Source organism: Buteo buteo, chromosome 17, assembly GCF_964188355.1.
Source record: "Buteo buteo chromosome 17, bButBut1.hap1.1, whole genome shotgun sequence".
Classification (NCBI taxonomy): Eukaryota; Metazoa; Chordata; class Aves; order Accipitriformes; family Accipitridae; genus Buteo; species Buteo buteo.
The window spans coordinates 8,010,719-8,035,221 of NC_134187.1; the positions used below are offsets into that span (position 1 = coordinate 8,010,719).

The 24,503-nt window shown below is 39.9% G+C and overlaps 1 protein-coding gene across 5 annotated transcripts in view; it reads left to right on the forward strand.

Annotated features, from left to right (window-relative positions):
* Positions 1-1,278: 1,278 nt before the first annotated feature.
* The window catches only part of ATAD2B (ATPase family AAA domain containing 2B), a 79,371-nt gene continuing 56,146 nt past the window's right edge, over positions 1,279-24,503 (forward strand). For 2 of the 5 annotated variants that reach the window (XM_075049042.1, XM_075049041.1), the window contains exons 1-7: positions 1,279-1,549; positions 16,403-16,557; positions 18,004-18,050; positions 19,096-19,249; positions 21,452-21,554; positions 22,059-22,167; positions 23,492-23,608. In XM_075049042.1, the coding sequence (XP_074905143.1) occupies positions 1,394-1,549; positions 16,403-16,557; positions 18,004-18,050; positions 19,096-19,249; positions 21,452-21,554; positions 22,059-22,167; positions 23,492-23,608 (841 nt within the window). In that variant the 5' untranslated portion in view covers positions 1,279-1,393. Of the gene's footprint in view, positions 1,550-16,402; positions 16,558-18,003; positions 18,051-19,095; positions 19,250-21,451; positions 21,555-22,058; positions 22,168-23,491; positions 23,609-24,503 lie in introns of those variants that run through there. The other 3 variants (XM_075049039.1, XM_075049040.1, XM_075049043.1) reach the window with 2 other exon arrangements.

The window sequence follows — 24,503 nt, forward strand, 5'->3', positions numbered from 1 at the left end:
TGAAACGCATTTAGGTGTCCAATGTACTGCAATACATACTATTCTTCTTCCCTCTAAAATGCGGTTATTGGATCTGTGATAAGAGGAGGGAGGAAGAGAAAAATAAGCTTTCCGGCGGCTGAGCAATGAACATCGAACGCAAGTTGAGGCTACCGGGCAAAATACAGATGTCATCCGTGACCTGTACGGCAGGCGAAGCAAGGGCGCATTCCTGATGGCCCGGCTATCACGAGCATTCCTCAATAGTGAGACTCACCAGGCTGTGAAATAGTTTTCCACGGAAAATGGTGGGGATCCTATCCCTGGAGGATCTGTTCGCCTAAGCTGTCATGTCAGGGACCGCAGAGAGCCCACCCGGGCCGGCAGAGCCGGCAGGCTCCAGTCCCCCGGGTCCCGGGGCACAGCACCCTTTTCGGCTGTAAGCGGTGCCGCCTTTCTCCCCCCCGCGACCCGGGGCAGCCGCTTCGTCGCTGCCCTTGAACTCCTCACCGAAGCGCACCCTCGTCCCCCGGCCCAAGCCTCCCGAAGGGAGGCGGCGGCGGCGGCAGCTCCAGCGCCCCGGCGGGTTACGCCGGGCCAGGCCCGTCACGTCCAGCGGCTCGCCAGCTCCTGACAAGGCTTCGGGCCGGCCACGGCCCGGGCCCTGCGCCTCAGCGCCCGCTGGGGCCCCGACGCGGTGCCGGTGCCGGTGCCGCCGCCGCCCGGGCTCCGCCGCTCCCCTCAGCCTGACAGGACAGCGCGCCCCCCGCCCCGGCTCCCCTGGAAACCGCCCCGCCTGCTGCGAAGCCGGCAGTTGCCGTCTCTCCGCTCGCGCCGGGCGCCCCCGGCCGTCTCCTCCCCGCGGGCACGGCGGGGGACCGCAGCCGGGCGCCCCGCCGCCGCCGCCCCGCTCCCGCGGGACCCCGCCGGGGGCCGCCGGTCGCCATCTCCCCCCCCCCCCTCCCCCGTACCCCCCCGGCGGCGAGCGCCAGGCCCATAGAGCGCGCCGGCGCCGTGCTAGAACGTACGCGGCGGGGGCCGTCTCGGCCTGCGCGCGGCGGCGGCGGCGCCGCAGCGCCCCCTGGCGGCAACCGACCGCCTCGCCTCGCACCGAGGAGAGAAAGGGAGAAGGGACAGTAATGGCGGCCAGTTAGTGCGAGACTGAGCCGAGGAGGCGGCGGCAGCGACGGGAGGAGCCGGCGCGGCTCCGTCTGTGGCTCTGCCCGGCGGACCGGCTTCCCCAGAGGACTTTTCCCCCCCCCCTTCCTCCCCCTTCCCCCCTTCCCCCTCTCCCTCCCCTTCCCCTCCCTACCCGAGCCCCCGCCTGTCCGCCCTCCCTCCTCCCTCCGCGCCGGCGGCGGCGGCGGCAGCGGCGGCGGCAGCGGCGGCCCCCGTGTCCCCCCTCCCCGGGGCCATGGTGAACACTAGGAAGAGCTCCTTGCGCCCCCTGGGCAAAGCGGCGGCCGCTGCGGCCGGAGCCGGCAGCCATTTCATCTCGTCCCGGACCCGCTCTTCCAAAAGGGGCACCAAGGCAGATGCGGCCGGGCTGGAAGAGACGGCGGCAGCGCGGGTGAGGACCGGGGGGTTCGCGGGGGACGGGGAGGGAGGCGGCGGGTGTGTGTGTGTGGGGGGGGTGTGTGTGTGTGGGGGGGCAGCGGTGAGGGCCTCGGCCGGGGAGTCGCTGGGGACAGCGCCGCTGCTGCCGGGGGGGGCCGCGGGTACGGGTGCTGTGGAAGGGGGGGGGGGGGTTGGTGCCGCGACGGCTGTCGGCTTGAGGGAAGGAGGAGGAGGGACGGCGGAGCCGGCGGGGAGCCCGGGGTGAGGAGGGGGACTGCGGGGCCGGCGGGGAGCCCGGGGGGGGGAAGGTGGTGGCGTGGGGACGGGGGGGGGCGGCTACGGAGAGCCGCCCGCCGCGTCCCAACTGGGTTCCCTGCTCGGCGGGGCGAGGGCGGTCTCCGCCGGGGCGGCGAGAGGCGCGGGCCGCTGACAGGGGCTGGGGGGCGGGGGAGGGCGGCGGGGGCGTCTGAGGGGCGGCCGAGGACACGGGAGGCGAAGTTGTTGCCCTGCTGCTGCCGCTGCCGGTGTGTGCGCCGGGCTGGGGCAGGCAGGGCCGGCGGCGGCGGCAGGCGGGGGTCCGGCGGCGGCGAGGGGCTCCCCCTGCGGCCGCGCCCGGCGCTGCGCCGGCTGCCAGACAAAAGTTGGGAGCTGCGCCCGCGGCAACTTCGCAATCCTCGTTCCCCGGGTCTTTTTTGTGGGGTTGGGTTTTTTTTTTTATTATTTTTTTTTATTCCCCCGTTTTCCCTGAATGCCCTCAGTTCGGCTGGAGCGCGTGTTCGCGGCGGCTTCGACGGGAGAGAAAGCGTGGTGTTTGAAGAAAGGTCCCCCGTTTTTGTGACACCCCCCTCAGCGGGGAGGGTGTAATTCTGCCGTCAGGTTTTAGTTGAGTGCTTTCCCGACGTGACTTACTGTAGTAGCTTTGGTTGTACGGTCTAATGACAAGTGAATTCTACAGCCTGATTCGGAAAATTAACATTTGGTCAATTCTAATTGGAAGGAAGAATTCGGGAGTCCCTTTTTTCCTTGTTGTCTTTGAACAGATTTGTTGTCGACGACTGCATTTTTTTTAATTATAGGCAGGGCTTTTTTTTTCCTTGATTGAACTTCATGTCTAGCTTTGAAGATTTAAACTAGTGGTTATAGTTGCCTGATCTGCATACATATTTTAAAAGCGGTGTAAATATGGAAGTGAAATTGAGGGTCAAAGCATTTTGACAGTCATGCACCAACTGACCATGTCCCAGCCTCTGCTAAGGAGGAAGTTAATCAGACAAGTAGAAAAACAGCAGTGGCAGCCAGAGCCAGATCAGAAGGATGACACCTGGAATTGTCCGAAAACCTTTTGTCCCCCATCCTTCTAGTTTTAAAATACTGAAAAAAAAAAATTAAAAAAAATCACCGACTAGATGTTCTATACCTTCTGTGCTTCTCTTTCAGTTCTTTCATGCTTCAGAGTTCTTCCCTTCCCCCCATCTTAACTTTTCCTTGTTGTCCCCTGTTGCTTCCTTGTTTAATTTCATTAGACTCATGGGGATGCAGCACCATAGCTGTAAAAAGCCGTTCTGCCTGTTCTAGTATGCAGTTTGTGTTTATTCATATTGTGGGTCCTGTGGTTTGTTGAGGCAAAGTTTGGTGTAACCCTTACTGGCTTACTTTGCAGGGAGTTTACTGCTGCTAAAAAAACCAGGCTGGGCTTCTCTCAAAGATTTTTCATCCATGAATAGTATTTTTACACTACAAAACATTAAAATTTTTAAATTGTGTTATTGTTATGGTGTAAGGAAAGGAGATTGTGCAAAATAATGTCATAAAATTGGTAAATACATTCCAGGATTTTGCCTACGCTTCTAAAAAAGCATTTCTTCTAAAGTTAAGTGTATGTTTTGGTGTATGGGAATGGACTTGTTTCACGTCACAACAAATCTCATGTGTTTGAGGTAGATTTTTTTTTTTTTTAAGATGTGATTGCCAAAGATGAGCAGAAGTTATCCAGGAAGAGTTGTTCATTGTGTGGGTTTTTTTTTTTTCCCTCTTTCTGCCAGTGAATTTTGTGATATATATGTATATATCCCACCGTATTTTAAAGTTGTCTTTGTACAACTGTTTTTATTCTTCGGATGTAAGTATTTGTTAGTGATACAGTGTCTTTCTGAGCTCCTGAATCTTCTTGAAGTAGTGCCAGAGGAGGATTTCACTGATTAGAACCTGAATAAGTATAGCAGTAGGAAGACAAAGCCTTTGCTTTTGGAAGTGACTGTTGGGAGACAGATAGTGAGGTTGTATTTTCTGCAAAGCGTACTGGGATCGTTTTCATGCAGTTGTATGTATTTTTTTTTTTTAAGTTGACTGGAACAGCGTGTCCTTTTGAAATCTTTCAGGTGTCACATCAGGAAACCAGCCTCACTACCAGCAGTTAATCGGGTTAACGGGCAGTTAGAGTTTGGAGCTTGGGCAGAGATCGTATACTTCTTATTTGCACTATGTGACTTAATTTTCTTCCACGGAGGTTCTGATTTGCACTCCCAGAGAAATGCTCTTCAGTGGCAAGGCTTGTAATTACCTTTCAGAATGTATTTTAAAAGATCATCTATTTGTTCCTTATTAGCAACAAAAACTGAGTTAGTAATCTAATGGCATCCTGTAAGAAGTTGATTAGACCAGATGAGGGGTTAGGAGTCGCCTTCCACCTTTTATATCTATTTTCTTTTTCCCTTTTCTTTTTTCCTCTTGGCTTTTTCTGGTATACATAGGGGGTTTTTTGCATACATTTACAAGCATAGGCTTGAATCCCTCCTCTCCCAAGAACTTGGGTTAAGTTTTGAGTCTTCGGGTTCAATATTATGTTGAGTTACATATTAATACTGTCCATTTTTGTTTGATCTGAATCTGGAAGCAACACATATTCTGTGGAAATGGGCTGTAATAGTCTTAAATGCCTTTATCATATTCTCTATATTCCCTCTCTAGTACTTGCTCATCCTAGAGAAAGCAATGATGTCAGTCCTTTAAATGGTTTTGAATTATTGACTTGTGACCATGCATTCAGAGACTGAGATGAATACATGTGTGTCCACTGACCAGAAGCCAGATTAAAATGAACAAAATCCCTCACTAAATGGATCAAAGAGCCAAGAAGTTTATTCTCTGAAATGATGTCATAGCAGAGAGGGTATGGAGAGGAAAAACTGGGCTATGTTTTCATACTGTTTCCAGGATCGATTTACACACTATTTAATAGAAATTAAAGCTATCCCTACATAAATTTATATTCTGTCTTTATATAAATTACATGTATTTTTTTCTTTCTGGCATTAAAACTTGGGAAGTGTTATGGCTTTATATTACATAAAGCATTCTGACAAGAAAAGTGCATCAAAATCTTCCAAAGTTTCCAGAAACATAGAATTGTAACACAAAGCTTATAAATCCAGTGGACTTCATTCACACTATGAAAGAATTGAGGATACTGTGACCATAACTGGTTAAATTTGTGCTCTAGATTTACTAATGTCTGATGTTTTCAGATATTGAGTTGTGATTGTTGGTAACACTTATCTGGCAATTGAAATGATTTTTTTCAGTCATCTCAAAACACATCAAAAACGTCGATCAAGAAAACTAATGAATTTATTGTGAAGTAAACACTCTTAAATCATGTCAGTGTATTACTTAGACATTGTAGAAATGTATACAAGATTAGCTTAATTTAATTAGCCAAGAAAGCATTAGCAGTGCCTTAAGAGCTACTTGAGGGCACTGTGATAATTGTAACACGCGATCCTAGCTAAAAGTAGTACTGCCAACATCGTTCAACTTACTCGGTGGCAACCTAGAGCTCTCCATTGTACTTAATTGCTAATAGGAGCAAACACGGACTTGAGGATTGACATCGAGTGCTGTAGTGTGGGAAGGTATAAAGCTAAGCAGCGTTTTTGCGCTCTGTAATACCAATATATCTCAGTGTCTCTTACTGTAATTTCTCAGTCTGTAACAATAAATATTTTTTTCTGATTTCTGGGTGACAATGCAGCTATTACAGCATAAGCTTATTGCTATGTTTTACTCCTTGAAAAGTCTTTAACGGTCAGCTATTGAAAACATAGCAAATGAACTTTAAAAAAAATTGTTATTTCTCTTAAAACACTAGCTTTAAACATACCCTTTAGAGCTTTCTAAAAATTAAAATTTCCTTATGAAAGAGCCTGATTCAGATTAGCATATTTTTTTTGTCGTCTTTATGAAGTGTTTTGCAGTGTTCTGGATGTTCTGCAGTTTAGAATAAAGCTATAGAAAAAGTTAGTTTCCTCCTTATGCTGGAAAAATTACACTTGCTGGCCACCCGCCTGTAAAGCTCTTCAGGGGAAAAAAACCTCCTTTCAAATATCTATGTTTTTAAAGAACTGCATTGTCTTATTGTTCGAGTTTACAGTAACATCAATAGAGGTGCTGAGGCTGATGCTTTTACAGTTCTTTGAAATACATCCTGAAGTATAGAGCCTTGTGAAGTTATTCCAAACAATTTCATTTAAAGGAAGATTCCCAAGAAAGCTCATCTTTTCAGTGTGTAATAAAATGTTGAGTTCTTTCTAGTTTAGTGGTCTGCTGCTCTTTTGGGACTTAGCAGGAGGAAATCAGTGATCTAAACCGAATCGTGCAGTCTGTACCTTGGTAGCTGGTATTAATATATCTGTGAACAGTGGGAAATTGAGCAATTGTTGGAAGCCATCTACGTCCAAATTTCTGTCAAAATACCATACAGTCAGCGTTTGTAATCCTTCCATGTTTCCACAGGGGTGTCCTGAGTTTGAATTCTTCCTGTGTATCTTGCCAAATCAGCCTGGGCCACCAACAGAAGTCAGGACACCTCAAAAGTGTACACGGTTTGGTTTGGGAGGCAGTAGTGCATCCTGTTTGAAGCTGGCTATCTTTGCAGTCACACTGTTACAGGGCCTTAAAAGGAAGCAATCTAAGGACTAATCCAGTGAGTGAATAAGACCTCCAAAGAATACTCAGGAAATGGTGTTGATGTTTGGTGCGCTGCATGGCTTCCTCTGAATATTGGGCTTGTCCCAAAGTAATATTAATAAAAGCTGCTTCTACAACTACTGTCTCTCAGTTTAAACTTAAAGCAGAAGGCTTAACCCATTGCCGTGAGAGATCCCATGACAATTTTGCAAGAGTGGCATACAGCTTGGGGTTATGCAAGATAATTAGCTCAGGTAATTACATTCTGATCACCTCCATCCCCCTGCAGTTTCAGTTGGATGTGGTACAGTTTTGCACATCCTGCCCTAAATTGTTGAGTATTTGCTATACTGTGGAAGAGTTTTCATTCCAATCTAATGATGCTTTAAATGATTTTTGTATAAAATTTTATAAAACCCTTCTCAAACCAAAGCATCCAGCAAGTAGGCACCAGTGAGCTGAAACTTTCACTGCTCTTATTTTGTAGCTGTGACTATTTTAAAGGTTGCTGATTGTTTATTAGATGTTTTAGTTCTAATGTATTGCTTTGTGTGGGGGTAATACCACTCATGAACCTGCTTATTGCGAAGGGAGCTGACATTTTTCCAGTCTTTTTCATCCTGTCTTTTTTTTTTTTACTCTTCATGCTTTGTGGCTCTTTCTAAACAATTTTTCCATCTCTGAGCTTACTCTTGAAATATTGTCTTTATTACCTTTGATGGGATTTTCATGGTTTATTTTAACCATTAATTTTGCTTTAAATTGTTCAAGTGTTAGTTTGCATTTATACTTGCTTGGACTCTTTTCCTGAATAAATTTAATTTCTTCTTGCTTGGTAGCTATTAAAACAGGCCACTTTTCAACCAGTTGTAAGATTAATGTTTTCTCTTCTGTAAGCTTTTTCATTTTGCACTGCCAAGTATGTGTATGCTATAATAGCTTCAACTCCAGTTGAATTAGGTATAAAGGAGGTAGCTTTACTACTCCTACCAGAAATATAGAATTTATGAGCTTGTCCAAGTTCCATAGTTTTTGTAACCTGTTCTGAATTTTGTGGTTCTATCTTTATGCTTCTAGTAGTGTATGTTAATAACCTAACTAATGTAAAGCTTTGGTGGAAAGTTTGTGTCCAGCTGCACTAGGAGCAGATGCTTCAGTTTGGGTGTTTTCATAATTTGGGAAATGGGCTTTTTGCTTTTCTCCAACCTCCAGTGAATTGCTTCATTTTAAATGGATAAGTAGTTGAGCTGAGCTATTTAAATAACCTGAAATGAAGAAGCTGTTCTTTCTGTACATGTGGAAGAGATTACTTGCATTGAAATTTGTTGCCATGTTTCAGCAATCCCTCATTCAAAATACTTTAATAACTACCTTCTATTATTTATCTAATTTATCTTTTAGACCTTGAATGTTGTTTTATTATGATTTAAACTTCAATACATTAATCTTAAGATTTCATATTACAATTTTACATGATTTTTATTTTTTTTCTTTTGAAATACTGTCTTCAAGTGCATTGTAGCTAGAGATACAGAAGTGTATTTAATCCCACATTTTTTTTCCACACAGAAGGCCATCTTCCTGTAGCTTCACCTGCTACAGACACATTCTTGCTTAGTTTACGGAGTCAAGTACCTGGTCATGTCCAAACCTTGGGGAACCCTCTGGTCCAAGGGTTCTCTCTGTTCTCTTACTTGCTATCCTCATTCAGATCATTCTGCTTCTTTATTTAGGTTTTTAGTAGTACTAAAAGGAGGCCATGTCCTCCAGACTTTCTTTGGGGTGGGGTTGTTCAGCAGAAACAAGATGGATTTTTGAGGACTAAGGGTAGGAAAAAAGGTTTTCTTTGAATGTTTTCATTTTTTCTACTTCTGAATTAAAATCATTCTTGAATGTTTATATAAATATAATTTTTGCTTTAAAAGTCTTCATTAACAGAATCTAGAAACTCATGGAAATGGTTAATATGGTTCTGACTAAAAATGTCTTGCTTTTAGTATTCCTTCAGTGTTAAATTAGGGAGATCAGTGATTTTAAAAACTTCCAACATGTAGATCTTCTAGAAAAACTTCTGAGTGAGGTGTGGACGCCCATACAGCAGATAGAGACCTCTTCTCAGTTGACTTGCTCTTCTGAAGGTGTGTGATTTCGCATGTGCTGCGAACTGTTAACTCTGCAGTTGTGAAAACGAATAGACTTGCCAATATTAATGCTTGCCTGGCCATTTGATCAGCTAGATCAGGATCAGGTTCCTGGTCCAGCTGAAACTAACCCTCTTCCCTACCTCCTCCTGCTTCCCCTTGCCTCCCCTCATCCCTCTGATCTGACTGTCAGCTGAAAATTCACAATGTCACCCTAATTTTAGAACAGGCACAAAGGAGGGGAGAGGAACACTCATGGTGGAAATGCTCAGAGCAGGGCAATGATGATGGGTGGAGGACAAACCTCAGCTTGTTACTTACAGGCTCTGTCATAGTTTGACAGAGGCTGCTTTGTAGGTCACTCTCCCTTTCTTTCATGAACCTACAAGTAGCCCATAGATTGCAAGAGTTTTTTGGATGTCAGCTTAAAAGCCATTGAAAGGCACTCAACCTGGATATGAAGAGGTGTCTTTTTCTATTCTAGATAGGGGGAATGGTTGCAATTGTGAAAATACACAATAAAAAGTGTTGTAGGTAGCTGTTTCTATTTTTCACTCGTAAACTTTTTTTTTTTCTGAAAAGCTTTCACATTTATTAAATAACCTGTATTCTAGAATTGAAGAGTTCCAGGAAATAAAATGGAAATCTATTGAAAAAATGAAGCAGATCTTCTCATGCAAAAAAATATGTTTTTTTACCTGAATGAGTTGGGAAGAATTTATTCTTCTGAAAAAGCCTAGATGTTGGTGTTCTTTATATTCTTAATGGCTATTATTGATGTAAGCATAGTTTATTGAAAAAAAAAACCCAGAGGGTTCTTTTAAGGCAACTCTGTCCCATTTTGAGCTATCAGTAAGGTTAACACACGAGGTCCTTAATGAAACTTGAAGTCCTTAGTAAGGTAGTTAATGTGCTTTAATCGAAATACAGTTTTTCCCAGCTTCTTGTCATTCGAAGGCACAGGCAATACACTTACACTGGATTTTCAGGACACAAAGGTAGATGTTTAGCATGCAGCAGTACACAGTGTACTGACATTAATACAGTCTGCTGTATTATGCTGTGACCTGGAGTTCAGTCATGTTACCTTCTTCCCCCAGACAAGTGTATCAGGTCTTACCTCTTCCCACCAAGCAGGTAGTCAGTCCTCCCATAGAAGAAGGGCTAAGGGCATTTGCCAGGAAAATGTGGGTTGGGATGGGGAGGGGAGAGGAGTTTGTGGGGATGTGTTGGTGCTGGAGAGAGTGCAATGTGTCATTCTGAAATTAGGACACAGTGCAGAGGCGTAAGGCAAGGTGTGGTCCCTAGTTTGAGCACACTGATGAGAGCATTTCAGGTACTGAAAATTTGTACTAAGCATAAGGACAGTTTCAATCTTCTTTTTTTTTTTTTTTTTTTTTGTGTGTGAAGATGCTATAGAGCAAAGTGGTGAACTTAAGAAAATTGAAATACGATTTGAAGGGATTTACTAGATTCTGGTCAGATGACATTATTGCGGTCATGGTAGAAAATTTGTTTGATCTAGTTACTAGAATATGAGCAAAACTAAAAATATCTCAAAGAGATTGTGAAGCCTTTTGATTTTTTTAATTGCTTAGTATGCCTAGGCCCAAAACGCATTAGGAAGGATACCTAGCTCTTACCTGACTTTCATCAATAGATTTTAAAGTAGATCTTTAATGTGATAAATTTGTAGAAGTTAATGTTTTAATCCATATTTTTTACTTTTGCAGAAACTGATACACAGGGGAGCAAGTGGCTTATCCAGAATCACTGGACAGACAGATAGAGAGGTTTTTTGGTGTATTTTATTGGTATGTTTGAAATGACATTATAGTTTAAACGCAGAAAAAGCAAGTTATTTGTTAACTGAATAGTTATCTGAGGGCAAAGATAAGTGATCAGCTTAACTAATTGGTACACTGGGGACACAATCACATTTTTTTCATGAATACAAGTTTTATTTTGGAAAGACAACTTTTATCTTTTTATACCATTGGGATAAAAATGTTTATTAAATGCATTAAATATCCCTGAGTATGTATTTTATTTCTTTTAATGGACAGCCCATTTCCACGAGAACTTTGCATGAACTAGTAGATCAGGGTAGATCAGGTTTTTTCACATGCACTTTTAAAATATTAAACCAGATTATTAATATTCTGGGACATCTGAGAAGATGTGTTGTTATTCACAAGATATGTTTTAAATTGTTAGAAATAACTGGAGGACCTGGATTCAGTTTCTCCAAAGTTAGTAAAAATAAGATTGAGAGATGTCTGAAGTCGTTGTCTTTTCAGAGAGTCAAATGGAGAGGAAAAAGTTACTTTTAAATATCAGAAGCTAAGAATTAACTAAAGTTAAAAGTAGAGTTTCTTGAAAACCTGTAGCTGAAACAGATTTCTTGAAAATATTTAGTTTATTATTATTAAGTCAAAAGTAAATTTCAGGGTGTTTTGTGCTTGTTCTGTGGGGCAAAAAGAAAAACTAATTAAAGTAGTTTGTGTTTTTAACAAAATGCAGAGGAACAGGATCAATCAGTTGAAGATTGAATGTCATTGTGTCTTGATTTCATGTCTTGGACATGGGAAGAGGTCATAGAAAAGAGAAAAACATAGGTGCTGAAAGGTTGAAAACACTAGGTTGAAAACTCTCCTGTCTGACTTGTAAAGTTGTGGGAGCAATCATGCTAACTTTCTGGGTGTGGCAAAGAGTTAGTCAGAAGAAGGGTGTGACCCAGAAAATGTATGGCGGGGAGAGCGAGTTTGACCATGGTGGAAAACTCAAATATTCAGCTCTGCATAGCTGTGTTTTAGTACAGCTGAACCTGTGGCAAACCAGATGGAGTCTTTTTCAGAAATTGCAAGGTGTGGTTATGGTTTGAATATTATGTCATCCCTTACTCAAAAACTCGATGAACTTGCATTCAGGTACTTGGAGATGATGGTGATAGAGATGGTTCGCACTCATCCTGTATTACCAAGACTGCTGGATTACGGTTATTTTGGGATGTTCAGGCCAGCAGTGTAGTGAGGAGTTCTTTGGATATTCTCTGGGCCAGGAGAGTCAACTTGAAAAAACAGAAGAAGCAAAAAAACCCCCACCCTCTCCCCTTCAATATGCTAGGAGCAGTCTTTGTATTTTAACTTGAAAATTAATCAGCTATCGTACTTTAGCTAGCTCGTCCCTGTGATATACCTGAAGGCAAGCCCTCATTGGTGAGAACTCCCTTCGGATGTGTGTCCTTCAGTCATGCTGAAAGACTATATCAGTATAGTCAACTTTCTTCCTAAGAAGATAGATTGAGAAGGAAGAAATCAGTTTTATTCATTGATTTCTAGTTTGTTTTCTTTCAAAACTTAAGGGCTTGTCTCTAAATGTTACAGGTAAAGCTCTGTTAGTATCGAATTATTATTTCAAAATTTAGGGATGGATATGGAAGAGACTACAAGGTAATACTGTATATCCCTGTTTTTCTAGCTTGTTCATGAATGTGTGTATTATAATAAACATTTTTTCCATCTTTCTCCTTTTCATACGAAGTAGAGAAAAGGTAGAGATAAGTATGCAGCTATATTTATTTTATTGCTTTATTTACTTAGATTTTGTTTCTAGATTTGTTACTACCATCATTCAACTGCTTTCAGTGAAGGTGTGTTACCAGAGTTTGCCCCACTACCTCTGCAAGACTCTTGCTGTTGAATCTTAGCTCAACAGCTAATTTGCAGTATTCATTCAGCTGTCACATTCCATTTTACTCTTGAATCCAAAGGTAATAAAGACTATGTTTTGCCAGTCTAGACCACGGATGGTATGCTGTTAACTCCAGTTATTTCCTTACTCATTAGTGAGTATGCTTTCCCTAAGAAGCTGTGCTGGGTTCTGGTTGTTCTGGATCACAGCTGGAGTTTGGTGGGTCTCTCGTTTCTGTTAGATCAATACAGTTGTGCTAAATTTTGCTTACTTCTTTGTACTTCCTGACACTAAGTAAACTTATTTTTTGATTCTTCGGTGCTTACTTTTTCTTTGTGGCTTTGATATGCTTTCAGGCAATTTCTGACATGATTAAGATTTTATTAATTCGTATTCTCTGCATTCTCTCGGTATGTGAGTGCATTTGCTATGGTGCCAGTGCTTCATTAGGAGCTTTGAGTTCAGTGCATTGGTTCCCAGTTCTGCAATTGCATTATTAATTTCTTAATTTTCAAGTTTGATGCTTGTATCATACATTTCTCTTTCTAGTCCCATAACATTTTCATGATGTGTACTGTTAAGTAATAAATTTCTGGGTTGAAACTGAAGTACTATTTTTAATCATTAAAGGTATAAATGGTTTGAGACCCAGTTACTTCAGGGAGCAAGTTGAGTGCAGTGGAATCATTAGACCTCTTTTGCTATAAATGGGAGGAAGCAGTGGATAGACTGCTCTCTGTAAAGGCTTCTCAAATTGAAATTAATTTCTTTTCTTGTTCTAGCATATCCCAGTTTGGTTAATCTCTTGAGTGTAATGAAAGCTCCATCTCCATATTTTACTGTAGGTAGGTGAAAGTTCTGGATGGGAGTCTAGGTGTGATTGGGTTCCCTAGAGCTTGAATTTTTAAGATTATCTGTTAACTGGAAAATGGAGCTTGGATTCTTATTAGTATACTTAAAATTTCAGTGATTTCTCATTGTCACTACTTCACAGTAAAACATTTTGTATGTTAGTGCATCTTCTGCAGCAGGTGTCCTAACTTAAGTTAGTCATTTGGTCTTGATTGTCTTAAAATTTAGACTTGCTTTGTACTTGCTAAGTTACTGTGTAGAGTTAATATGCAGACAAATGAGGCTCAAGCGAAAATAATATCCTGAACAAAGAATAACTTGAAGTCATTGCCCCTGTTAAGTAAACCCCTTCATTGCTAGCCTAATTCCTTAGGCAACTGCACTGATGTGATCACGTTGACGGTTAGCCTGTTTTTCCGGTTTTTGAAACTATTGGCCAGTATCTGTTCATCTGACAGTATTATTGATCTCAAAGACAATCAGCTTTTATAAACTTTGTGAATTTTGGTAACTCAGTAGCAGAAGGAGGCCTGAAGTAGCAGATTTTTTCTCCAGGTTAATCGCTAATATTTTGTTTTACTTGCCAGCTGAACACTTGGCATGCACATAGCTCAGAAGTAACTCTATCGTTGTATTGCCTTTGACCAATAAAGAGACAGGACAAATGGGGAATACTATCTAATTTTGAGACTTGGTACCAGAGGCAGGGAACTGGAGGAAATGCAGAGAAAGATGGTCATAGGAGACCTGTGAGGAGTTAGGATTTTTTGCATGGGAAGGGGTAAAGGTGGAGTATGGAAACCTATGCATTACTAATTTCACTGCTCACAAAATAGCTTTAATGTTAGCCCTCGTAAAGCTTTGTTACATGTTTGTTCCTCTCTCTTAGTTTCATTTTCTCTGTCTCGCCTAGCCGGTTTAAAACTGGTTCTGTGGCTTACCTTGAAACTCTGCTTCTATCCTGCACAGGGTAGCTCTTGTAGTTTCAGAAAGTAGTTACTAAAATTGACTTAGCAATGATATATTTCGCTAAGTCCACAAATAAACCTGTGGCTGATTAAAGCAAAAAGTACATACACAAATGCTTTACGGTATTCAGAAGTGAATATGTACACTATTAAAATTTTGTAAAAAGTTGGTATTTTGTAGTTGCGGAGTGTTATGGAAAACAGCTGGGTGGCTGCACATGTATTTTACAGTGCTATGCAAGGTGCAGGTGTTTTGTGTTTAGGAATGGTGGTAGTTACCTCTTGCTACCACTTTGACTAAGTCTGTGTTTTAGATCCCGAATGCTGCTTCATCTAATTTAAAGTTTTAATTATGATCTCCTAGTATAGATATTATTTTACATTATGTTGATGTACTTCCTGAAGAAGTGAAATAATGTGGAAGAAAAAAGTGTGGGTTTTGTTTTTTTACTAGAGTTAAATGAGTCCTAAGATCGAATCTTAATACAGACCTCTTTCCCTGAGTTTACCTTGATAGGCTAAAAATTATCAAAGTTAAAACTACATTTAAAATGAGATGTGAACATGGGCTGGTAGCATTTAATACTAGTGGTTAGTATTTCTTAGTATTATCAAAAGTATTTACAGGTATTTATAGTATAAATAAAATGACGTATAACATATTCAGTAAATACTATATCATAATGAATACCATATTTATTTATTAGTAGTATTATAAGTATTTAATATTAGTTAATATTTGTTTAAAATATTTATTGGGGGACAAAATGTTAAGGTGTGATGCAGACAGCCTATTTCACTCGCAGCTTTCTGTTCCTGCAGACAGTGGTCCTGTCCTCACTTCACTTTTTTTTCTTGCATTATCTTTTGTACTTGTTTGCTCCCTCAGTGAAGTGATTCCGCTCACTAACCAGGTAGGAAGCTAATCTAATGGAAGGAAAGTGAACTTTTGAAGTGTTAGTGAGCTGGTTTGGTTTATGGGTGGGTCAGAGAAACATCAGAAGAAGGTCAAAGGAGGTTGGAGAGGTGCTGTGTAGCCAGGCAAGGGAGTGCATGGGCCAGGCCCCAGGTTCAGTGGTGCTGAGCTGTCTTGTCAAACTGTACCAGTATGTTTGGATTTCTTTAGGCTTTGCCACTTTCTAAGTACTGTGCTGTGATAGTCTGTCTTACTCTCTTAAGAAGACAACTTATATTTTTTTATTTTCTTGAGTATGTGAGATGTCAGGATGTTGAATTATCTGGAGTACAAATCAGATTGGTGTTGTTAATAAACCTGATGAACATATGGGACTTCCGTGATCATCTCCTTGCATATAGGTAAAATTATGTTTTGTTCTTAGTTTAAGTGCTCACTGACAATTCCTGGACCTGAATATTTGGAAATTGTTTACTCTGTTGTTGCAAGAGAGGATATTTAGTTTTTTAATCAAGACTGTTTCCATGAGCTAAAATTTGTGGTTTATAGAATCTAGATTTTTTTTTTGTAGTTCATCTTAACAGAAGCAGATCCTCCAAAGTTTGCTATCTGTCCGCTTCTTACGTACAGCTCTGAAGTCATCCCTTGCTACTACTTGAGTTTCTGTCCATGTTACCTCTCATAAGCGCAACAGAAAAAAAAACCCTCCAGTAGCGTTTAGGTGCTTCTTAAAGGTGTTAAGACTAATGTTGTTAGTGTGTATAATGCTGTTAATGAACACATTAGACAAAAAGTGCTATAAAAATCCACTTGCAGTTACTCTTAGCTGTGTGTTTGACAGTCTAAAGAAGAGAACAAAGTATTGCAAAACTCTTACAAGAAGAAGGAGCATAATGTGACTATTAAAGCATTTTAAAGACAAAGACAATGTCAGTAGAATAAATTCGTGCTATGTTTCTAAGTATCTTATTTTCCTTGGTCCTTTTTTCTCTTTATTGCACTATCAGTTCTTTTGCAAGTAGTGTATGAGTAGCAGTGTCATGGGTGATATACAAAATGCAGTGGGTTAGAGAAATAGAACACTTGTTAAGAAATAGAATGCTTGTTAAGAAATAAATGTAAAATATTATAGAAAAGTTTAATATTTAAAAATAAATATTTGTGTAGTTTTCAGTAATGTTTTCAGAATAAACATTTTTAATATTTCACACAAGCTGGTTACTAAGAGTTTGAGAGAGACTTCCTTTTACTAAGCTTAAGTTTCCTCTTTTTCTGTAAGGATATATACAAATGAGCCAATTAAGTATGGTCTGATGCTTTTTTCTTTTCAGAAAGATGAAGGTAGTGATGCTAGTTTGAGTGATAGCCACGTATCTCCTCCTGCCAAACGTACCTCAAAACATGCTGATCCTGTGTGCAAAGACAAATCAAAATCACGCAGTACTGGGCAGCGAGAGGAATGGAGCATCTCAACTGGACAGTCCAGGTAAGTTGGTGCCAAGAGAAAAACGAAGTCTTCGTAATTTTTCCTGTAATGTTAACCCACTTACGCTATTTCTGCAGTGAGCTGCAGCTCATGCTTAATAGGGTACTTTTGAAGTGTGTTATTTTCATACAATTTTCTTTTAGTTTAAGACTCCAGGAACGTGGGTTACATCAATCCTCTTATCTCTGTGTTTCCTTTCTATGCCAATTTGTGCAAAAATGGAAAGTAGTTTTATTTGAGATGCAGTCCGAATTCTGGTTTCTTTATCCATCTAAATTTAATGAATTAGGAAATCAGTATTATCATCTTTAGGGAATGGATAATGGTCAAGTTTCTTTCCGTTGTTGTTTTCAGCCTCTCTTTCCTGTTTGGTTATAAGGACTCAAGTAAATTACAATATTTTATCAAATACAGCCTCAATCCTGCCACACTTTTATTTGTTTCATTTTATAACTCTGATTAATAATATTCTACAAAGCATTCTTGTGTTTATAAGGTTCTTCACATGATTACAAGTGATTATGAGACAGTGTAGACAGTATGTTCCTGGGCCATGAACTTCCAGTTTCTACTGATTCTTTTGTAGATACATATTTCATATTTATGTACAAATCAAAATAGTTCTTGCAATGCTTTGTATGTAAGAGTGACTGTAATTCATTACTGGACTGTCGTCTGCTAGGATGAAGTATATTTAAAAACTATACAAATCTTTAAATAGATCTCTTTGTTTTTCCCTTTAAAACCAGAATAAATTAAATATAGCATGTTATGTGCCATGGTAATCTGGGAGTGTATCGAAACTCGTGTACCTTCTATTTCTTTTGTTTATAAGTGTAGACTTGTACTGTACCTATTAGAAATGCTAAGAAATAAAAAAATATTTAATGTGGCTGGGAGACTTTAGATCACTGTGTCAAATGAAATTTGGCCAGGATACTGAAACTCATGTTGTTACTCACGTAGCATCCCCTGTGACATGTCTTTTCATCTGAGTTTTTTTGTTGTTGTTTTCTGCCCAAGTCCAAAGTGCTGGGCCTAATAGTGGTCTTGAGTTGCTAAGACTTTTCCTAGAAGTTTTGTTGCTTCTACTAGTTTATCCAGGGTGTTTTGAGTGATAATTGCCTTTGAAGAGCTATATCAAGTTTCTGTTCTGAAACTTAACAGGAGAGTTAATAGTAGGACATGGCATGAGGGAACATTGGAGGGATTAATAAAAGCAATGTTCAGATAATTTGGGGGATTCATATAATTGGTATTTGGCAGTTTTGTCCTCATTCCAGTGTTGGGCATGAAGCAGACTCTTCAGAGGCTATGTGTTACAAAGGTTTTGAAGTTATAGTGTATTCTGTAACACTCTCTGTTTAAAGTTCTATTTTCACTGTGTAACTTTTGCTTGGCTAAGAAGCGTTAACATTATTTGTGTCTAATATAATTGTTTCCTAGGTTAACTTCTCAGCCTGGTTCTACACTACCAAATGGACGTAGCTTATGTAAGTGTATTACAGTGGATCTTTTTGTATCTACTTTTACATTTAACAATTTTATGTCAATGATTTTCAGTTGCATATATTTATGATAACTTTACTGATTACTATGACCATTTTGACCAGAAAAGTTATTGTTTTGACTCAGTTTTCTTCTGTCAACATCTTGGATGCTCTCTGTGTACATGGGGAACATTCTTAGATGAAATTCCATTTCTCTTCTCAATTCAGACCTCTTGGCCATGATCTTGATGTTTTCCTTAATTCCCAAATTTACTGTTAGGAACTAATTTTGGCCTTTCTTTCCCAGCTGGTCTCTTTAATTTACTTACTCCCCTTGCTCATTTAAAATTTGGCCTTCTGTGGTTCTTAACATTACTTAAGTCTACTATTGCTTTAGAGAGACCTGCCTTGTCTGCAGCTCCTGCTACCTTGAATGATTTTCCTATATGCTTGTACCTTACAAACTTGCCATCTCATTGCATATCTCAGCTAAACCCACTTTGTGTTTCGTGCCCCTTTTTCATCAATTCTGTCTTGTTTAGTTCTGTGTTGACTCTATGTAAGTGTTAATCCATTAAGCATATTTGGTATTTTTATTATTTACTGTGGTGCCTAAGGAACAATCAGGAGTGGGATCTCTTTTTGTTTGGCACTGTACAGAATAGTTGATACAGATTTGCTTGTGAAATCAATATGTTGTATCTGACTTTTTGATACTGTATTTGAAAGACTAAGAATTGAAACTGTGGGCCAAGTGTGCATTTTAGTATTGATGTTAACTTAAAAATATTGAATGGATATTTGAATGCCAAATTTTCATCATAAAATAAGATTATCGTATAAGGAAACAAGCTCGAGCCTGAAGAAATAGCTTGTAAAGCAACTTTGATAGGAATTAAAAAAAATATTTCTTTAGTGAATACAAGGGTGCTCATACTGTGCTCCATAACTTTTGGTTTATTGTCCTTGCTAAGTATTCTCTTATTAATTCTTGTTTATGAAAATGTTGTTTCCTGCATTTTGAAGTAGTAATACAAATTTCTCTTAGCTCTCAAAAGCCATCCCCTTCGGGGGGAAAAAAAGGGAGATGGGGACCATGCTTGCATAAACGGAGATATAGAAGTCAGAAAAAGTTGTCGGTCCAGGAAAAACAGATTTGAAACTTTGAATCAGAGTTTATTGTTTGATCAGCTAGTAAACAGGTATGTGGGGATACTTCAGTTGTATTCACAAAGCATCTTAATGACTTAAAAAAGTTAGAAAATCCTGTCTTCCAGTGCCATCTATGTGTTTTACTATGGGAATGTATTAGCATTGAGGCAAGCTAGATTGTGGTTTGAGTTACGGGCTGGGTCCTGTGCTGTAACTGCCTATATTACATCCATGCTTTAGATGCAAAGCAACTTACCAGACTTTCATTGAGGAGTAAGCTACTCTGTGTTTACACCTGGATAAAGCTGTGTAAATTGGCGGTTATTGCAGAGTGGCTGACATGCTCTAAATCCACACCCTAGTTTGTTAGTAACCTGTTTATGTAGTGATACCCTAAATATGATGTACATTGATTAGCAACAATACTTGGAAGCTTTCTAGATTTTGCTTGTATGATTTTTATCATAAAATATCAGAAGTTTGTAGCTTGCTTTTTTTTTTGTTTTGTTTGTTTTTTTTTTTTACCATTTGTTAGTAATTCACATAGGGTGGGTGTCATTATTTGACATTTACTGTGCAGACAAAGTAGGTCAGAGAGGGAGGCACGGTCTGGTCTGAGCACAGGAATGGGAGCCAGAAATACTTTTCTTGAAATACAATTTCTATGTGGCCCTGGACAGGTCACTTAATGTATCTCAATTTTCCCACCTGTAAAATGGCTTTCAGTAGTCACATCTGTGAGAGACTGCTTGTTCTAGTTCTTGGAATATGATTTAAACATAAACATTTAATTACCAAGTATGATCTTTATTGTTAAATGTGTTCTGTTGAATCTTTTATTAATTTAATTTTCTTTCTCAATTTACTCAGCATCAATTTACTTGGTATCAGTTTACAAATTTATATCGAGTTACATTTATTTTTCTAGTTGCAGTTGAATCTCCCTCTACTCATCAACAATAGGAAAAAGTCTACCATGAAGATTGTAATTTGATAAGATCATGGTACTGAAGTCTATATATGAACTTATACTGATAACAGTGTGTCCCATAATCATTGGAGGTTTTTAAGAACAGATGTCTGTCAGGAATGATTTAGGTATTGTGTAGTTTGTTCTTGCCTGGCAGAGCAGGTGGACTTTTCCAGGTCCCCTCCAACACTGTTTTCTTTGATAGCAAACTATAGCATGATTTTACTTGAAGCAGTTATGTCACACATCACAGATATTTTGGAAGAATTGTTTAAAATTGAGAGGGGTGCTCATAATGAAATATTGACTTTACTGACTTCTGTCACCAGAACTTCCATCTTCTTTCTAGGCAGGATTTCACCCTTTAGATTTACTTTTAAACAACTTGAAAGGAAGGAAGTGAGAGTTTCTGCCTTCTTGCAGTTATTATAGAATTACAGTAGCATTCCAGTGGAAATCTACCATAATCGCCATAGAGACCAGTAACTTGGTGTTCAGGACAGGTGGCCAAATAATTGACTTGGCCTGGCTAATACTCTGTTGTTTTCTTTCTTAGCAATGAAGCATCTTGGCCAAGGTTATTATTTATATGCTACCATTGTTTTGACAGCTGTTTACAAATACTTCAGATAATGAAAGTGTAGACTAATTAAATAGTAGATGAGAAATGGTAGAGTAGTTAGGTCAAATAATGAATGATGAAATTCTAGGTGTTACTGATTTAACATTTAAAAAAAATTAATAATCCTTTATGTATTACTGTCTTTCTGAGGCTGGGGTAAGAAGCTGTAAAGCTTATGGGGTGGAGGCATTAATTGCTTTCCCAATATTATAATTATGTAGGTAAAAAGCTTTACTTTCTTATTCTGCAAACTTAATCTTATCTGACACCTAAACTAACATGTAAGCAGTTGCAAATTTATATGCTACAACTTACCCTGAGGAAAAAAATTTTTAAAAAATGTTTTTTAAAATGCTACAGCCTAATTTCAACCCCAGATTTTAATAGCATCAGCATTTCTTCTTTTGCATACTCCATAGTTTATGTTCTGTAGGTTCATCTTTAAGTTTTCTTTATTATGGTTGGTTTTGTAGTTAATTGATAGATTCAAGCAGCTATCCTAAAATTTTCAGATTTTAATACATTTGTATATTTAGTTGATTTGTAAACCTTGGAGCAGCCATAACAGATCATAGAATTAGATATGCTAAGTTGTTGGATGCTATGTAAAAAGGTCTGCATGCCTACTATTTTAAGACTGAATTTTTTTTGTTTTTTTAGTACTGCTGAAGCTGTCCTACAGGAAATGGATAATATTAACATCAGGAGAAATAGACGGTCTGGGGAAGTAGAACGGCTACGGATGTGGACAGATACAGAATTTGTAAGTGCAGATCTTGGATAAAAGTAATACCAAGGGGAGTGTGTTTCTTTTTTGCAATCTTCATATATTTGTCTGTAGCTCTGTCAAAAGGTTTCAGATCATCTTCAGTAGATTGCATTAAAAAACTTGATAAACTGAAATTCAGAACAAAATTCATGGATATATACTCAATCATGTTTACTTTATTGTTGAATTGACTGCCATGCTGTCATGATGTACTGTGGTGGTTCTCCTTTGGTTTGAAGCACACTCTGGTAGTCTGAAAACAGGACCAGGGACTGTCATCTGCTTTGTTCCCTAAAACAGCTTGATACTGATGTTAACTATGGATCAGATGGACTAGGTACTATCCGAGAGACTTTTGTAGTCTACCTGTGGAGGGCTCTGTAGGTAAAAGTTTTGGGGGCTAGGGATTGTGTGGAGTATTATACTGAACTGTGGGCTAACACTGTGAGTGACATGGGATGATAGTACTGATGGGACCGTGTGTGAATTTCATTCCAGGAAAACATGGATATGTATTCTCGAGTGAAAAGAAGAAGGAAATCACTGAGGAGAAACAGCTATGGGATTCAGAACCACCATGAAGTGTCCACAGAAGGGGAAGAAGAAGGTATGGGTTGTGAAGAATTGTAAGGGTTTGTCTGAAATACTTATAAAACAAAGCTGTCCTCAACATAAGATAGCAATATATTGCACTACAGAAAGTAATTTGGTTTTGGATCTGGATTTGGAGTTATTAAATAGACCAGTTAACAAGACTATTGCAAATAAGTACACACTGAAGGACAACTCCCCTTTAGAAGGAGGAGAAGTAGTTTTAGGGATCTCTAGGTAGTTTTCTTTAAACAAAAGCAATTTTATCTGAAAGTACCAGAATAAAGTCTGGTTTCTAAATGTTTATATACTATGTTCCCTTACTCCTGTTTTCTGTAACACTAAGTAATTGAAGCTTTCCTTATGTTCCCTATAACAATCCTCTGGTGGAAGCCAGGATGTGATGCATATAGTCTACAACTACGCATGTTCTAACTGACTTGCTATTTCTCATATGCTGGGTGGCAGGTACCAGAAAGAATGTGTAATAGTCAGTTCTGCATCCTTCCTATGGGGAAGGTATTAATTAAAGTCTCTGTTTTCTATCCATCCACTGAATTTTAGAACGCTTCTAGACACTCAGCTGCATTTAAAATTCTACCTTCCTTTAAAAATTTGGATGAAACCGGCCAGTGGGTTCAAAAGTATTGATAAAGAAGGGATTATGGCTAACTTTGATGGCATGATCAACAGCATGCTTGGCTTCCTTAAGAAATCAGACTCAAACTTCAGGGATCCATGCAGGGTTCGGTGTAGTGTGTCTTGATTTTGAGCTGAAACTGCTGTAAGAGGTATGGTCTGTCCCAATTAATAAGAATGCAGTCTTTATTCTGAGATCAATGGATGGGAATTCTGATCCTGTTAATAGATGGACCTAGGCGGTACCTTTATACAGTGTGTTCATTTGCTTTGTGTGAAAATGATATTGTGGATAGTAAAGTTGTACTTATTTTCATGCTGTGTCAGATATTCGATTTTCTGAGGCTCCTGTGGGAAAAGAGAAGAAAGGCATTATTCTTAATTTGCAGGATAATTATTGCAGGAAAAAGATAGTGGATAGAAGTGATACTTGAAGTACTTTACAACTAAAACTACTTTAACTACATTTATTTTTCTTTCTGTTGCTTTTCCAGAACGTTCTCTGGGAAACTAGAAGGAAGTTTGACCTCTGTAGATTTATCTTGGTCTTAAAACTTCCAGTGATTTGCCAGTTAGTGTTAATTAATAAAAGGGGAATCATTCTCAGTGACCATTAAAATGTTAATTTTTAAGATTAAGATAGCTCTGGCATCAAGTAACAGTGTTCTGAAAGTATTTTGCCCCCCCCCCCCCCCCAACAGAGTCTCAGGAAGAAGATGGAGATATAGAAGTAGAAGAAGCCGAGGGAGAAGAAAATGATCGGCCATATAATCTCAGACAGAGAAAAACTGTTGAAAGATACCAGGCCCCTCCAATAGGTGAGGAACTGGACAGTGCTCGTGCAGTTGTGCTCTACTGAGAAGGCAAATGTTGGATGACTACTCCTCATCCCTGACAGAGTTTCTATGCAGCACTTTGTGACTTCCATCTTGCCTCTTTTTTGGTTCACCACATGAGTAGGACTACTAAGACATAATCTACCAATTTGTTAATGGTGGTGGCATTGCTAGTGCGTGCTGCCTCGTTGAACTTTGCAAGTACTGCCACGTGCTGGGCTCAGGGTTGGAGGTGAATGGGGTTTAGGTCAAGAAGTAGTTGACAGAAGTTGAATTCAGAAAGCAGTCTAATAAATTAGGTAATTACATAGAAAAATTAGTTACTGCTATGCCTGCTTCTCTTTTAGAGTGGTAAGCCTAATTCATAACTGTAGATAAATTGCATAGCAGCAGTTACCATGTTTTGCCTAGTTGAGAAATTTAGAACAAAATAGTTCAGTTGGAAGGGGCATACAATGATCATCTAGTCCAACTGCCTGACCACTTCAGGGCTAACCAAAAGTTAAAGTGTGTTATTAAGGGCATTGTCCAAATGCCTTTTAATACTGACAGGCTTGGGACATCGACACCTCTCTAGGAAGCCTGTTCCAGTGTTTGACCACCCTCCTGGTAAAGAAATGTTTCCTAATGTCAAGTCTGAATTTGTCCTGCAGCTTCAAACCATTCCCACATGTCCTGTCACTGGATTGTAGGGAGAAGAACTCAGCACCTCTCTCTCCATATTCCCTCCTCAGGAAGCTGTAGAGAGCAATGTGGTTGTCCCTCAGTCTCCGTTTTTCTGAACTAGACAACCCTGTGTCCTTAGCTGTTCTGCACAGGACATACTGTCAGGGATCCATGCAGGGTTCAATGTAGTGTCTCTTGATTTTAAACCTTT